This window comes from Electrophorus electricus, chromosome 21, assembly GCF_041902795.1.
Source record: "Electrophorus electricus isolate QZ-2024a chromosome 21, ASM4190279v1, whole genome shotgun sequence".
Lineage (NCBI taxonomy): Eukaryota > Metazoa > Chordata > Actinopteri > Gymnotiformes > Gymnotidae > Electrophorus > Electrophorus electricus.
This window is the reverse complement of record NC_137517.1, coordinates 1,287,501-1,305,000: the sequence shown is the minus strand read 5'-3', so window position 1 is coordinate 1,305,000 and position 17,500 is coordinate 1,287,501. Positions and strand designations below refer to the sequence as shown.

At 46.5% G+C, this 17,500-nt stretch overlaps 1 protein-coding gene across 6 annotated transcripts; it reads right to left on the bottom strand.

Annotated features, from left to right (window-relative positions):
* Positions 1-4,925: 4,925 nt before the first annotated feature.
* sgms2b (sphingomyelin synthase 2b) lies at positions 4,926-16,135 on the bottom strand. 6 transcript variants are annotated; one of them, XR_014119167.1, is made up of 7 exons: positions 13,281-16,067; positions 12,957-13,074; positions 12,702-12,855; positions 11,730-11,896; positions 10,482-10,686; positions 8,653-8,742; positions 4,926-8,307 (listed from the first exon to the last, which is right to left on the bottom strand). XR_014119167.1 is itself a non-coding variant. In XM_026996492.3 (5 exons), exons 1-5 carry the CDS (start codon positions 13,784-13,786, stop codon positions 10,501-10,503), a joined length of 1,131 nt encoding a protein of 376 aa, XP_026852293.2. In that variant the 5' UTR covers positions 13,787-16,067; the 3' UTR covers positions 8,331-10,500. The 6 variants fall into 6 exon arrangements, 1 of the variants encoding a protein (XP_026852293.2); XR_014119166.1 differs by adding an exon at positions 16,080-16,135 and having other exon boundaries at positions 4,927-8,307; positions 8,653-10,686; positions 13,281-13,932; XR_014119165.1 differs by having other exon boundaries at positions 4,927-8,307; positions 8,653-10,686; positions 13,281-13,932; positions 15,531-16,067.
* Between the last annotated feature and the right edge of the window lie 1,365 nt (positions 16,136-17,500).

Here is a 17,500-nt window from a genome sequence, read left to right as displayed (position 1 = left end):
AGTGCTTGTGGTAGTGGAAACCTTTTCCACAGAATAAACTAGTTAAAGATGGCGTTTGTCTCCAGTAACGATGTGCTGAACCCTGACTGAAGCTACTTCACTTGGGGGTTGGGAGAGGCTGTTTTACCGTTCTCATTATTAGAATATTCTTATTAGAATAAGCTACAGTGGTTAAAACTGGCCCAGGGTTCAGTAATCACATAGTAGGGTGGGGTTAATTGATCCCTGCTCTTCCGTTAAGACGGTTCATGGGCACTAGAGACATGATGTAAACCATACAGTCGCGCGCAATCCTGGTACGCTCTGCCCCGCTCACTCCACGTGCTTCTCCACTCCTGGAGCGTGAGTTCCTTTCTCACGTGCCTTACTGATACTACAGCGTCTGCGTGCTGGCCACCAACCAGGCAATAAGAGCGCGTGAGACGGTGGCTGTGATGTGGGCGTTTGTCTGGCGTGTGTAAAGATCTTAATGCCACGTGCAAGTCTGTGTTTAGTTCACAACTGCGTCCTCGAGGACACTAAACACGGTCGTGCGCCTTAGGACGTTTACTGGAGACTACCAGGCCACCGGAGCTTTCTGGATGTTTTTACACGTTTGCTGCTCTGATGTAACCTAAAACACTCGCGCTCCAAAAGCTCCCTGGCTCAGACTTGCCCAGGTGGGAGGCGTGCGAGGCTCTGTGTGCCGATGACGAGCTCGTTCCGTTTAAAGATGAAGGTCTGCCGCCGCAGGAGCAGACACTGCGGGGGAGGCTGATCTCGCGGAGATCGAAACGGAAATCCCAATACAGCGCTGGGAGCAGCGCCTTCCCAGTGAGTGCACCTGATGGCCTGTAACACGCCTGTACGTGACGCGCCTGTACGTGACGCGCCTGTACGTGACGCGCCTGTACGAGGGTTATTTGCGGTCAGCACTGAACTGCCGCGAAACTGCCGAAACATTCAGGTTAAGTCACAACAGGGAACAATAATCCTCTCTGTGAGACTTCACCTCCCTCTCACACACACACAAAAACTCGACGCTAAAGCCAAAAGGAACCAATCATTAGTTTTCAATCTTTTAAATCTCTTTGCTGTTAATTGATTCTTTTGAAAATCGAAAGAATGAGTCTTGTGCGAGATACATACGTGAGCTTTTGTTGAATTAGGCTCTGAATCAGAAACCTCTGAGTTTGAATGTACCGTTTTGTTGTGTTTTTGTTAAAATCCGCGGTGTCTCTGGTTGACTATTGCACAATAAATATTAAGAAACTGTTTACATATGAGGACCTGTTCTGAGCTGTTCAAGATAATGTTGTCTGTGTTCACCTCATAACTTTGTTTTTTTAAATATATATATTTATTTTTGTTTGCCACTTGCGTGGTGTTCTCGGAACAGACATGCGCTTTCCCCACAAAGGTAGATCAGACTCCCTGTGTGACTGCTCCTCTGGTCTGATTAAACAGTTCACACTAAGTTAAAGAAATGTGGACTGAAAGTAGCACAAAATCAGCTGGACGCGTCTGGTGTTTGGACTGCACCTGATCTCTCACCTGGGATTATTACGTTTTGGGAGGTGTGTGAAGGAGGCCAGCCTTATCCCATGATGCACTGCACAGGATGCCTGATGTTGCCCTCCGACCCCTACAGCCACCTGTCTCTGCGAGTTGCCGCGGCGCTGAGTGTTTCTACTGAGTGTTTATACTGTTTATACTGAGTGTTTATACTGAGTGTTTATACTGTTTATACTGAGTGTTTATACTGTTTATACTGAGTGTTTATACTGAGTGTTTATACTTGCTCTCTCACGCTCTCTCTCACTCATTCTCTCTCTCATTCTCTCTCTCGCGCTCTCTCTCTCTCTCTCACTCGCGCTCTCTCTCTCTCACTCGCGCTCTCTCTCATTCTCTCCCTCTCGCGCTCTCTCTTTCTCTCCCTCTTGCGCGCTCTCTCGCTCTCTCTCCCTCTCTCTCGCGCTCTCTCTCTCCCTCTCTCTCGCGCTCTCTCTCTCTCCCTCTCTCGTGCTCTCTCTCTCTCTCTCCCTCTCTCTCACGCTCTCTCTCTCTCCCTCTCTCTCGCGCTCTCTCTCTCTCCCGCTCTCTCGCGCTCTCTCTCTCCCTCTCTCTCGCGCTCTCTCTCTCTCCCGCTCTCTCTCTCTCCCTCTCTCTCGCGCTCTCTCTCCCTCTCTCTCGCGCGCTCTCTCATTCTCTCCCTCTCGCGCTCTCCCTCTCACGCTCTCTCTCTCTCTCTCTCACGCTCTCTCATTCTCTCTCCCTCTCTCTCTCTCTCTCACGCTCTCTCTCATTCTCTCCCTCTCGCGCTCTCCCTCTCACGCTCTCCCTCTCACGCTCTCTCTATCTCTCTCTCACGCTCTCTCATTCTCTCTCTCTCATTCTCTCTCTCTCTCTCTCCCTCACTCTCGCGCTCTCTCTCTCTCCCTCTCTCGCGCTCTCTCTCTCTCCCTCTCTCTCGCGCTCTCTCTCTCTCCCTCTCTCTCGCGCTCTCTCTCTCACGCTCTCTCTCATTCTCTCCCTCTCGCGCTCTCCCTCTCACGCTCTCTCTCTCTCTCTCACGCTCTCTCATTCTCTCTCTCTCCTGCTCTCTCTCTCTCTCTCTCTCTCACGCTCTCTCTCATTCTCTCCCTCTCGCGCTCTCCCTCTCACACTCTCTCTCTATCTCTCTCTCACGCGCTCTCATTCTCTCTCTCTCACGCTCTCTCTCTCTCTCTCTCTCATTCTCTCTCTCTCGCGCTCTCTCTCATTCTCTCTCTCGCGCTCTCTCTCATTCTCTCCCTCTCGCACTCTCCCTCTCTCTCACTTGTCGGGTACTGACTGTGTCTGACGTTCTGGACTATATATGAGTCTGGAGTGGGCGGGGGCAGGCGGTCCAAACCATGTCCTCTTGTGAAGGTGAGGATAAGGACTTCTGCTTCCTGAGGTCACTGGCTGTGTAAATGTCCCTGTTCTCCTTCAGCCTGTCCATCGTGTGTCTCTGCTGATGGCGTACGGGAACCTGCACTTACCCTGCACCCTCGCCCACGCTACGGCAGTGCCTGTTCCTTTATTACAGAGAGAAATGAGAACTATTGGAGCTGTTCTCTCTCTCTCTCTCTCTCTCTCTCTCTCTCTCTCTCTCTCTCCCTCCCCCCCTCTCTCTCTCCCCCTTCCCTCTCTCCCCCCCCTCTCTCTCTCCTCTCTCTCTCTCTCTCTCTCTCTCTCTCTCCCCCCCCCTCTCTCTCTCTCCTCTCCCCCCCCCCTCTCTCTCTCTCTCTCTCTCTCTCTCTCGCTCGCTCTCTCTCTCTCTCGACCGCCTGGCTCTCTGTGGGTCTTTATAATTTAAAATAAGGAAGTAGTTATAACCCCCCGTAGGTGTGTGTGTGAGTTCTGCGAGGAGACGTGTTAAAAACCTCTCAACTCCTTTATGCTCTTCATGAGGGAAAAGAAGGTTTGTGTGTTCCAGCCTGAAGAACAGCTCAGCTTTACTCTAATTAACCAGATAGTTAGCTGAGGAGTTTCAGTCCATATCTTCTCTGCAAAGATGATTCAGCACTTTGCATCAGTCAGAACCATTTTGCTCTAATGTTGAAATGTATGAAATTTAATCCAGAAAGGTCTGTGTGGGTTCGGCACCTGATCTGCTGGTACCAGTCACCCACCAGCACCTGCGTGGTGTGGTGAAGATGGAGATCTTGGACTGCTGCAGACCTGTGAGGGTGGCGCACGGGTGGGGTACCGATACATCCAGTCCTAATGTTTCCTCTAACTGGTCAACTATTCAAACTCTGTTCTTATTCCAGTTTATAAAATGTTTTTAGTGGCGTGCTTTGCCCCAAGAGGAAAAGGCCCAGTACTATGAGCTGGCATGCAGGGAGAAAGAGCCGCACACACACCTCTACCCAGGTGGTCTGCCAGGGAGAATCACGCAAGCACACACACACATACATGCGTATGTGCAGGCAGCTGTACTCATATGTGAGCATATACACATGATGGGATATTTTTAACATTATTCTCTAGTCCATAGTGTTTGAAACACTAAAGCTATCAAACCCACTCCTAAACAAACACATCAGTACTGCCAGCCCTGAATTCCCAGAGTCACATACACTAGCATAATGATTATTCCTAAGAGGGTGTGTGTGTGGGGGGTGTGAACAGGGGAAGAAGAACAAGAAAGCAGGAGAAGGTCTAGGAGTGCGTCGAGTGTAATGCCTGTCCCCTGGACCCTCGATCACCACTGGCAGACACGAGCCCAGTGCTGTGCTTCCGCCCGACGTAATGTCCACCCTCATCGCAGGAAATCGGGTGCTTTTAGAGGATGTAGCTGCCTGCATGGCTCTAAGTAGACTGGGTCAATGGGGACTGGATTAATGGGACTGCAGTGGACTGGGTCAGTTGACGGTCCTCGCATGCTGGAGGTGGTTCTTTAAAATCCTGACCCAGGTGGACTTGTTGAGCTCACTGCTGTTTGCCAGCTGGGCTGAACATAAGCACACGGACCTGCGATTGGTGCGATTCTGAGAAACTTATGAGGGCGCTCTTGTTCACTCTCTGACAGATGATGGCGTCTCTTGCCGGTGCAAGACCAGGACACTGAACTCCAGCCCGTATCTGAGGGTGCAAACCGTCCGAGCACAGAATACGCCTCCCAGCACACGCTCGTGCACATGCACACGGTGACCACGCCCAACCGCCCTTCGATCATGGTTGACTCGTCTGCTGCGGCCTTGGTCGCGTCTGTCCCATCATAGCCATGTGACAGAGTTCTCCCATACACCACTGCTTCATCCGGCCACTTGGTTTGTCAGTTTGGAGCACAAAAACATTTGCACATCACATAGCACTTAATGTTTATTAGAATAATTTATTATTTGTGGGACACTTGCGCTCTTTTGTTGACCACCAACACTTTGTGCACTCATTGCTGTGACCTTTTGACCGTTCACCTTCTCTTCACACCTCCCCCATACTTCAGACACAGACGTTTGTAAATCTGGTGGGTTTTTTATTTAGATTTTAAACTACAGAATATCAGTTATCCTTTTGTAGGATTAACTTTGATGCATAAAGGAATTAAAAGGCTTTTAACAAGTTTTACTGGGTTCCTGTAAATAGTTTTTAAGGTGAACTCATAAGGCAGGTTGCAGAACAAAGGTGGAGTTCAGGTGGGTTTGGTTATGCAGATTAATGGCTGTAGTCTTGCTGTCTTCAGGGTGGAGCTTTCAGAGGCAGAACAGCTGCTCTTGTCCTGCTTGGGTGATTCATGTGTTAATGACCCATTCAAATCCTCAAGCAATGTCATGTTCGTGTTTACCTTCTGACTACCTTGAGCTGTGCAGATCATCTTATCTGCAGCTTCAGTACAGGGTTACTGCAGGGGTTGGCGTTCAACACACCTCGCTTAGCTCAGGGAGGATTTGGCCCTCACCAGATGGGTGGGTTAGGACAGAGGCCCCACCACCCTGAGTAATGAGCATTTCTGGAAATGTTTAGCTAACTTGGCTAATTTTCAACTAGTTCCTAGGCAGGTATAAAACAGACAAGAACACTAAGACTGTGTGTAAATTAAGTGATGGAAAAACTCAGATGACTGTCCAGAGGACGTGTTTCTCACAGGGACAACACCTCTGGCCTCTGATCTAGTGACTACCATCAGCTGAGCAGCAAGACTGCAGCGTGAGGCGTGTATCTGTAAATCCGAGCTGCTTATCCCGGCTTGGGCTTCCTATCTGACACCTTGGGAATCTGATGCTAAACTGACTGTTTAGGTTTAAGTGTTGTACGCTGGTCTTGAGCCCAGGGAGATTTTTTTTCCCCAATTAGTATGGAGTTGTCTGTCTAAAATGTGAAAACAAGCCTCCTTAAAGCCACTGTAAGACGAACTGTCACTGCAGTATGATTACATGCAGCCTGCTATTTAGATATTGCATATACATAAATCATATCATCCCATTCAGTTGTACTTCAAGGTCCCAACAAACTGGGTAAATAAAAGCGCTCACAGAATCAATCCTTGAGGAACATCAACACAGCAATTAACGGGCAATAACAGTTCACTTTAACTTTCAGGACCTTCTACAGAATATTTTACCCTCTTAATAGCAGCTGGGGAAAATAAACAGTGAAGGATTAGGAACAAGGATGCCACAATCAACTGGGCCAAATGAAAAGCTATCAATGTAGAAATGTCTCCAATAGCCCTCCTCAGTTTAGAGTTGATGTTCTCCACAAACAGGCAGTTGGATGTTTGTAAACCCAAGCTCCATAAAGTGCCATCCATAGGTGGATACGTCGTTCAACTTAATATTTTTCAGTTACCTTCAGTAGAATAGGTAATGTACTAATGACTCTCTAGTTAAACGTCTGATTGGCTACATGTTTAAATAGTGGTGGTGTTATGGCTGACTTTGGCCCGTGTAAAGCCCCCAACATTTATAGATCTATGAATAACCTCCATCAATGGAGCAGAAATATACCTGTTAAACCTTTTCAGTAATAGTGTGTCAGGTCCAAACATGTCTGTAGCTCTGTAATAATTTAAGGGATGAATCACCATCTTTAGTTTGCTTTCAGAGATTTGCGTAATCTAAAACAGGGTGATTGTAATGCATAGGGATTATATTTAGTAGATTATGACGAAAACCCCAAATTATTATCTTTGCCAATTACACAAAGTAAACAGAATTTGTTGCTCTTTCAGCTTCAACCATCTTTAGTTGATGTTAAGATATCGCATTAGAATGACATTCTTTCAACACTTGGTCATACAAAAACATTTCCTAGCAGAGGTTAGTCTGTACAAATCCACACTGCAGAGGAGTGCAGTACATTCAAGTCCATTTTTACATTGGCACTGGATATGATCACATCCTGTGATCTAGAACGTTCTCTTCCTTCCTGGTCTTTTTTGTCTGTGTTGTAGCCAAGAACACGTAAAGCCACTAATGGAGAATTTCTATGGAACCAAACTTCTGACACACAGAGAAAGTCCAGATTAGAGCTAACCTAAACAGTTCCCTTGCCTCAGCTCTCGTTTCTTCATCATCGTCATCGTCGTTAGTCTACTTCTGCCTGTTACTATTGACAGGCTAACTAATCCTCCCACAGAAATGGCTACTGATGCATGAGTTGAAAGATGCAATGTTTGCATCCTTTATCAATGCTAAAACTGATATCATACATTAGCTTGCTCCTCAGTGTCACTGCGTATAGATAATATGATTAAAATATCAACGCTCAGTGGTACGAATTATGAGCCTTTAATGGAAACAGTGAGGCACCTCTGATCATCTACCTGACATTATTAAAAACAACAAGATTGTTATCTCCATGGTGACAGACACACTATAGCTATTAGAGTTCATGTCAAGCTGAAGTGGTTAACATGTTCTGAAAATGAAAACCAAATTAAAATGTTTAAAATTAAAATCCAAATGTCTTTTAATTTAAAAATTAATTTAAATTCAAATTAGTTTCAGCATTAACTTCCATTGGAAAAATAATTAGTCTTCAGACAACTAACTTTGGGTCGGGATTCTAGCCCAAGCACAGCACGGACATGCCTCTTAATCTGTTTACATATAGATTCTAGAAAAACATGTTGTACTACTTTTTGAGCTCAGTATTTGTGTTTGACACCATCATAAAACACTTTTAGACATTCTTGAGAATGGGGTTGGAGTCTCAGGAATGGTCTTGAACTGGTTTGGGTGATATCTATATGGCAGAAACTGTTTTGTTGAAATAGACAAATATGTCTGAGTGGTTTAGAACCATTCTGTCTATCTGCCCATCTTGAAGTACTCAACTGATAGGAAACACTTTATTGTCTCCTTAGGGAACTTGTTCTTGGATTCAGTGTTCAGAGAATATTCAGTCACACATTCACATACCTAAATCACATATGACAACGTTTCACAGCCTACCAGCGTTAAAATAAAAGTCACAACCCCATCGTTATTGTACAATCCCACAACTATTTTTTTTTTTTGCAGAAAACATTTTTTACTTCATATAGGTAATCTTATATACCAAAACCTTTATACATTACGCTTAATACAGCAGTTTGGTTAGAGAATTTAACGTAGTTGTGTGGATGAATAGAGAGAACCGAGAACGGGTGAGCTCACACGACAGCAGGGGCAGCATGAGTCCAGGGGTAGCTGTGAGTCCAGGGGTAGCTGTGAGTCCTGGGGCAGCTGTGAGTCCAGGGGCAGCTTGAGTCCAGGGGCAGCTGTGAGTCCAGGGGCAGCTGTGAGTCCAGGGGCAGCTTGAGTCCAGGGGCAGCTGTGAGTCCACGGGCAGCTGTGCTGATCAGACCCTTCTTACCTTTAAGAGAAGGGGTAACAACAGGTGGATAGAAAAAGTAATATAAACATATTTTAGTAACGGTTCATATGAATATTTATAAGTGCAATTTTAAGACATTATATGACATATAACACTTTAAAATGCTATAAGCCTGTATAATTACTCAGTAGTTATAGCTGCATGCACAATACCTTATAAAACAACTCAGAATGTATAATATTCTATAATTATAATTGTTCATAAGAACATGACATTGTTGTAATGCACGATAACAGGTTCTACTTTACAGTTTATAATGTGTAACACACACAGCAGATTCCAGTAACTACAGTGTACTCTAGTAAATATGTAGAGATACTCAACAGTGCAGAGAAGCACACAAGGTCTCCAGACGAACAGAAAGTGCTTCTCATTCACTTTCACAACTGATGAAGGACTTCTGTCTGAACACCTCTGATCAAGAGATAGAGAATGGTGGATGAACACAAGCTATCAAAGCTGGGCAAGCTGCTTGAATGTCTGCAAGTGGCATAAAGTGGCACCCAATAGCAGTGTGGCAGCCTGGTAGAGGCAGGTGACAACACAAAAAACTGTTCCATCAAATACTGCCCCCTGAACTCTTCCAAAGATAAAACTTTAGTGTTGTGGTTTTTAAATTAATATGAACTTTTTTCCTATTTCTTTTCAAATAAATGATCTAAATGACAATATTTTTATATTTATTTATTTTGCCTGCAAGCACTGTGTTGTAAGTATATGAACACAGCCATTAAAGGATCAGTCATTATTCTCCATGCCTCTTCATCATCACTGTGGGAGTTTGTCTACTGTGTTACTGCCACACATGTAATCACCTTTACACTGGAGAGACCATCACAACTGAGGATGTGCCATTTCAAACGGCAAGACATTTTAATACTAATGGACACTGTATTAATGACATCTGTTTACACCGTCTATTGTTGCTATGGCAACAGTGAAGAGACAAACAAAGAAAAAAAATCTACACTCTCAGAACATTAAATGTTGATTTAAACATCTGCTTCTTAGAAACTGAAGTGGCGTCCTCCTCCTGTAAGGGCAGAGGTACTTCGCTTGCACGGCTGATGAAAGACGTCTGTGCGAAACGTTCTGTTTCTCTGGAAACCTCGTGTACATCACGAGGGCACTCTGCAGTTACTCACCTGTACTCCTGATCTACATGCTCAACTTCACAATCCCAGTGAATGAATGTCATGAGTTAAACATCTACTGTTTCATATATAAACTGGCTCCTCCTACTACTTCAGAAGCACTTTGCTTTGTGTGAAGGACTTATACATTTCTGTAATATTAAACCCCTAAAAATTAAAAATAAATAAACTGCTAAGTTAGTCCAGTGAGACGATTAATATACTAGTGTATCCCCAATAAATACTTTTTTTCAGTCCTTCTACAAAAATAATGTATTTTTTTTAACATATGCAGGGAAATAAACAAGTAAACACTTTAATAAGAGGACTAAAACAGTACCATGTGTTGGACAGTCCTGTGAGGAGATTGTGTACATAACCAAGTCTCTGCTCACGCAAGTTCTTTATCTTCATTCGTAAACACAACAAAGTTCTGACGGCCAAAGTCCAAAAAACCCCACCTGAAAAGCCCAACTTTTATCAACAGACACATGAGGACACATTTAAAGTAAAACCAGGTTTTCTTCCTAGTGATCGCAGCAAAGTGCCTTTAGCAAAACTCTGCAGGCCAGAGGGCCGTGTGTGAGAGAGGGCCGACCACAGCGGTTAGGGCAGATCTGAACAGAACAGGGTAGTTAGGGGCAGTTAGGTGGGATGTGATCAAGGCAGTAGAGTTGAATGGATTAGTGAAATTTTGGATTTGTGTGCAATCTTGGTTGGTCACACACACACACACACACACACACACACACACACACACACACACACACACACACACACGTTCCTCTTACAGAATTCACACTCCTCTGGATTGTTGGATCATAGTCTTTGTTTTGCTTTGTTTTTTCAGGCCCTTTTGGTATTTATGCGCACGCATACACACACACACACACACAGATCTGCATATGCTTTGTCTCTTTCTCTCACACGCACACACACACACACTCTCTCAATCTGTGAAATACTTCTGCGTGACTAAACTCGGCCACATTATGATGTCCAGTGTGCGTGTGCATGTACACATATGCGTGCAGGGCCCTCAGTCTTCCCGGGTACTCTGGACTTTGGAGTACCGCTCAGATGGGCTCTTGGAGAAAGCTGCAGGCAGCGAAATGGGCCAGGAGAAGGTGCAGGGAACCGGGCCGCCGACATTCCTCTCCAAAAACCCAAAGGCGTGGTTCCACCACACTCTGTTCAGGTAGTTGTAAGGAGTGTCTCTGAGAGACTGCGGAGAGAGATGGGTGTTGAAGACCAGGTCAGAGCAAACAAACAAACCGCCAAGCTGTAATCTGCAATTATAATATACTGTTTATACCACACTACTGTAATATAGCAATATTCAATATGTCAGGCACAACACACATACAAACAATCTATTTTGTAAGTTTGATATGCTGTGGTACAGTTTTTTTAAACCTGGCGGCTCTATGGTGTGGTATCAGAAGGAAAGAGATCTGTTTATCTTGTGGTTTGCTATGTTGTGGTACCATACTGAGTGTTTCCTTTGCTGGCCATGGTGTGGTACTAGAGGGAATGGGATTTGTAGTTTGTCTGTACCTGGTTGTTGGCCGTGGTGTGGTACTAGAGGGAATGGGATTTGTAGTTTTTCTATTTATCCTGGTTGTTGGCCGTGGTGTGGTACTAGAGGGAATGGGATTTGTAGTTTTTCTATTTATCCTGGTTGTTGGCCGTGGTGTGGTACTAGAGGGAATGGGATTTGTAGTTTTTCTATTTATCCTGGTTGTTGGCCGTGGTGTGGTACTAGAGGGAATGGGATTTGTAGTTTTTCTATTTATCCTGGTTGTTGGCCGTGGTGTGGTACTAGAGGGAATGGGATTTGTAGTTTTTCTATTTATCCTGGTTGTTGGCCGTGGTGTGGTACTAGAGGGAATGGGATTTGTAGTTTTTCTATTTATCCTGGTTGTTGGCCGTGGTGTGGTACTAGAGGGAATGGGATTTGTAGTTTTTCTATTTATCCTGGTTGTTGGCCGTGGTGTGGTACTAGAGGGAATGGGATTTGTAGTTTTTCTATTTATCCTGGTTGTTGGCCGTGGTGTGGTACTAGAGGGAATGGGATTTGTAGTTTTTCTATTTATCCTGGTTGTTGGCCGTGGTGTGGTACTAGAGGGAATGGGATTTGTAGTTTTTCTGTACCTGGTTGTTGGCCGTGGTGTGGTACTAGAGGGAATGGGATTTGTAGTTTTTCTGTACCTGGTTATTGGCCGTGGTGTGGTACTAGAGGGAATGGGATTTGTAGTTTTTCTGTACCTGGTTGTTGGCCATGGTGTGGTACCAGCAGAAGAGGCGTGAGGTGATGAAGTAGGCTACTACCACGTCCACAGTGTAGTGCTCGTGGGCTAGCAGGATAAAGACCACGCCCACTACACTTAGCAACCAGCAGACCAGGTGATACCACCACAAAGAACGGGGGGAGTCTGCACGATAGCAAGGCAAATTCAGTGAACCTAGGATCCTTTACACACACAAAGCAACTGGTAAAATGCCTTTTGATTTTTCATTAAAATATGTTTAAAACATCTGCTTTAAAGGAAAATTCCAAGAGGTTCTCAAGCACATTATCTTTACACTTTAAAATGTTGGGGTTTCTAAACCGTGTAAAATGCAGCAAAACTGTCAGATCACTGAATCCAATTCCGGTTTATTTCTCAAACAACGGCAGACCAAAAAAACAAAATTTGTTTTAATGAAATCAAGGAGTTGAAGAGTTAGTTGTGTCACTTATAAACGAGTAATTTACTGTATTTCTCAACTATCCTTAACAAAAAAAACATTGATTAACTATATTTAGTTTGATAGTAGTATTATACGCCTCACTGGCCCTCTACTCCACGGGACCGCCCCACACACCAGCCTGACACAGATGAAGGATCCCATTCTCCTCCTTATCAGCTCTTGGAAGTGCAGCACTGCTGTTGGAGAACACAGTGCTGCACTTGCATCATGATGTCTGAATCCTCGATTCTGGGAATAATTGTTTTACTCTCTGGTTCTATGCTGCGTAGGAGTGATTGTGCGTTTCTGAAGCCTTTTAAAATGCTTTAGAAACGCACAAAAGCACCACAGCTACAGTGTGAAACTGGAAGCTTCAAATATTTGGAATTTTGCAGCCAAGGCTAACAATGTTCACGTGTCTTGCTAGCTAGCTCAGTGTTTAGCGGTGAAGCTCTGACTCAAAACAAAGCACATAAATGATGATGATGATGATGATGGTTCACTCACACTCTCTGATGAAGAGGAAGGTCAGGGTAAGGATGACGGTGTGTCCACTATACAGAAAGTCTCCACACATGATATGGGAGCCTGTGATGGACAAGCCACCTCCTAAAAACAGCTGCACCACACGGGACAACTTGGCCACTGAGTTATTATAGAGCTGAGAGAGAGAGAGAGCGAGAGCGAGAGAGAGAGATTATGTTTTCCACACATGAATAAATGAATGGTCCACCCTCCCGAGGAGCGGCAGGTGACCCTCACCTTTGGGGCACACTCCATGTGCATGCTGGGAACAGGCAGGGTGGTCACATACATGGTGATGATGCGATACAGATACAGGGTGCCCATCAGGAAGAAGAACCTCCTACCTACGATTGATCTGCACACACACAGTGACGTTTTCCATCAGTCTGCCTGTTAAACTGCAGTGTGTATTTATATCCAACAATTCTGCAAACATGAATAAAAGGTGAGAAGAACTGTGCAACACTCAGTATGGACACGAAGTGCACCAACGTAAAACCATGAGTCAGGTAATGAGGAAGAGCAGAGCAGCGAGAGGAAGAGGAGAACAGCGCCCCTCACTTGTGTTTGAGGAAGAGCCACTGCGTGAGCCAGGCGAAGACCAGGAGCATGCCAATGACCTCGCTCACGCTGAAAGCCCATGCTACCCGCGCCACGTAGTCGAAGAACTTATCCGGCAGTGGGGGGTTGGTCGACTTGTCGGGAACTCTGTCGTTCACGATGGTGATCATAACTGTAGTGAGGAACAGGTTAAGCCCCGCCCACAGGAAGGCCACGCCCGTTTTCCACCACTCGGCTGGCAGGTGCTCCCGCCGGGATTCCTGCACGCGGATGCACACGTAGTCCTGGTTCTTATGCAGAACTCTGGTGAAGCTCCGGGACAGCCGGCACTTCCTGTCAGGGCCCTGCCTGTTGTCATGGCGACCGTCACCAAGCATGCCCCGAGGAGACCGTGGTGGTCTGCTGGGTAGGGTCTGGCGGTGGGAACTGTCCGTAACGGTCACTTCCACGTGGTGGCTATTGCTCTCGCTGTCATGTTCTGATTCAGGAAGCCGAGACGCTGCCATCAGTAGGGTAACACAAACCTTCCTCGGAAACGGCTGTGCTGGCGCCGGCTGTTAGACGTGAATGCCAGTAAAGCATTCAGAAGGACAGGAAGTTCCACCAAAACAGAAATGTCCCTTTTCCTGCGTAAAAGGTGATCTTGTCTAACCTGGCCACAGACAGGCAGGCAGACAGACAGGCAGACAGGCAGACAGACAGGCATTGAGTCATTAGTGGTACAGAGAAGGAACTGAGACAGGGAGGTGAATTCCTTCTTCTTTGATTTTGGTTACACAACTCGCATATCTGAAGAATCCTCATACACGGAGAATGTTGGCAAATCACCAACTTAGACACTCATGAAGGTAACGGGACGTTCTAAACGTTCCTGGTACGTGAGCACCAGAGACGTGGCTCATTAACAGGCCTTAACATACGAGAGGGGAGCAGTCGTTGACATAGCAACGCCCTGCTGGTACTGAACGGCCTATTCCAACATCTCAGACATGAGGATGAGGATGAGGAAGAGGACACACTGGTCTGACCTCTGCAACAGTAGTGCCCCACCCGTGACCCGGCAGGCTCTAGGCGTGCACACGCCCAGCATGCGTGCCGTCTGTCAGGACGCTCCGAGCCCGCCGGGCCCAGCCTGCGCATCCTGAGCAGTGCTGGCATTGTGGCTGTGTTACCGGCCCTGCTCTCAGCTTGACAGGAAGCTCAGCCACAGAAACCTTTCTGCTTGAGGCCACGAGCCCAGTCAGACAGATGGAGCATATTAACACTTCATTATGTGCACACTAACACTTTTCGCTTAGGACTCTGGAGAAGAGTCTCTGTGTGCCCGATGTCTCGGATGCTAGGCCTGTGGTTTAAAATTAGCCAAGCATGTGCTCGGGTGCAGTGACCACGACGACCCACGAGGGAGGCGATAGGTGCAGGTTTAAGAGTGGAGCTGCCCACATGCGTCTATACGGGCAGCAAACAAAGGTGTGTCTTTCCTAACTAAATGTAAAATGGGAGAATGTGCGTGTGAGACTTACGGTAACTGAAGTGACTCACCCTGCTAAAACCCGTCTCTCTCACCTGGTCACATTCTTTTACTCAGACAGGCTCTAAGCAGTTTGGTCGCTCTGTGGTTAGGAAACCAAACGTTTGTGCTTTGGGTGATTCTGATCACCTGACCAGCACGTCCCGGTGACAAACGGCTGCCTTAGTGCATCTCGTAAAAATGCTTGCAGTAAAACCTCTGGCCTAAATAAACTCCAGCTAGTCCCTGTCACTGCTAGAAAATCTACATCGCGAGTTTCAAACTTGTCTTGCCGGAACTTTCGACATATTTGTTCCAAGCCTGTGACTCTTTGACAAGTAGGTCAGGACACACAGACAGCAAGACATCATCTGCTGGAGGCTCTGTATCACATTAGTCAAACACTGCGCCAGCAGATCTGCAGGTCTCCATCTGAAGGCCCAAATGGGACGGGGTCGATAGCATGGCTTTAAATCTAGCCCAACACACACGGCAAACACCAGACGTGGTATGACACGTCCCACGAAGCGCAAAAACCCAACAAAAAACGCACACTGACCCAGCATCGAGAGCTAATCATTTATTACTTCTGGTCGTTTTTCTTTTGTCTGCCGATAACAACATTTTATTTTTGCTATTTGGATTCCGCTTTCGTTCATTAGGAAATAAGACATCAAACGGACTTCTGCGCCGCTGGGTTCCCGGTTTCTAAAGCCGGGCCAGTAACAGGTTTCACTCACCTGCTTCTGCGCCGCTGGGTTCCCGGTTTCTAAAGCCTGGCCAGTAACAGGTTTCACTCACCTGCTTCTGCGCCGCTGGGTTCCCGGTTTCTAAAGCCTGGCCAGTAACAGGTTTAACTCACCTGCTTCTGCGCCGCTGGGTTCCCGGTTTCTAAAGCCTGGCCAGTAACAGGTTTCACTCACCTGCTTCTGCGCCGCTGGGTTCCCGGTTTCTAAAGCCTGGCCAGTAACAGGTTTCACTCACCTGCTTCTGCGCCGCTGGGTTCCCGGTTTCTAAAGCCTGGCCAGTAACAGGTTTAACTCACCTGCTTCTGCGCCGCTGGGTTCCCGGTTTCTAAAGCCTGGCCAGTAACAGGTTTCACTCACCTGCTTCTGCGCCGCTGGGTTCCCGGTTTCTAAAGCCTGGCCAGTAACAGGCTTAACTCACCTGCTTCTGCGCCGCTGGGTTCCCGGTTTCTAAAGCCTGGCCAGTAACAGGTTTCACTCACCTGCTTCTGCGCCGCTGGGTTCCCGGTTTCTAAAGCCTGGCCAGTAACAGGCTTAACTCACCTGCTTCCCGCTGCTTGGGGTTTCGCCCTCCTGCACACCTGCGCGGCCCCGCCCGCCACCGTGACGAGGCACGCTCGCCCCGCGCCGGTCCCGCCTGTTCAGTGCACTGCCTTTACAACACATACAGCTGCAGCCTAGCAGCATGATCAGGTTGGTTAAAGTACTTTAACGTAGGTAGCCCAGTGTAGAAAAGTTTAGTAAGGGTTCAGCTTTCTCATCTAGCCTCGATTGTGAAGCTGATTTAGCCTTTGTCCGGTAGAGGGCGCACTGCGCTAACGTGAGACGCGCTGAAGCTCCGCGATTACGCTTCTCTTCTGCGATCTACTACTCAGGAAAACCTCATCAGCTACTACTAATAGGTTAAAGTCCACGCCCTCGGCACCAGAACCACTCCAGGCCTGACTGGAACGGCGATAGGTTTATAGCTCGCAAATGTCGACATCAGGCTTGCTTAGTGAGCGCGCTTTCGCTGCCAAATAGAAACGCCTGACGTAAATTAATTTGATAGCGGATTATTTCTGTCCTGAAGACCTCTAACACCCGTCCCCATCCCTTCACCGCGCTGTATTCGCTGCGCAGCCTTTTCGCCTCAAACGTTAGGCACAATCTAGACCGCTGTATCCACCATTCTGTCATCACGGCAGTCAGCAGAAACGGGAGACTGTCGGACAGGTTGGTGTGCAGGATGCAGGTCTAGTTACCAAAAACGCCAACAAAACGAGACGCCATCCTTTAAACCCAAGGAGATCAGTGGAGATGTAGTGGCACCAGATACGCCGTGTTTAGGGTCTGATAGACGTATCCACAGTTTTGGAGGCTATTTCTTAGTAAATGGAGTCAACAGAAATCAGCCAAATTCAACCCTAAATGCATCACTGGGTTTTTCTACAGAATTGTGCAATAAGAATCTCTCTCTCTCTCTCTCTCTCTCTCTCTCTCTCTCTCTCTCTCTCTCTCTCTCTCTCTCTCTCTCTCTCTCTCTCTCTCATTTTTTCCTGAGCCAGAGGTCATTTGGAGAGCATAAGGGGCAGATCAGTGTCTATTTTTTCAGATAAAGCTCAGAAAAGAACTCTCACACACACACTCACACACACACACACACACACACACACACACACACACTCACACACACACATTCTACTTTTTTATTAAAGCATGCCAGCAGTGATGATAGCACTACCCTGCTATCAGCTCATCAAAAGATACATATAAACACACACACACACACACACTTGTTCCACTTTTTTATCGAAACCTGCCAGCTGTGTTATCACTGCCCTGCTATCAGATCTTCAAAACACACACACACACACACACACACACACACACACACGCTTAAATAAGAGCGCTGATCTGGACAACAATTCTTCTATGAAAGTCCAAAAAACTAAACATTAAGATGTCATATCAGGTCAGATGAG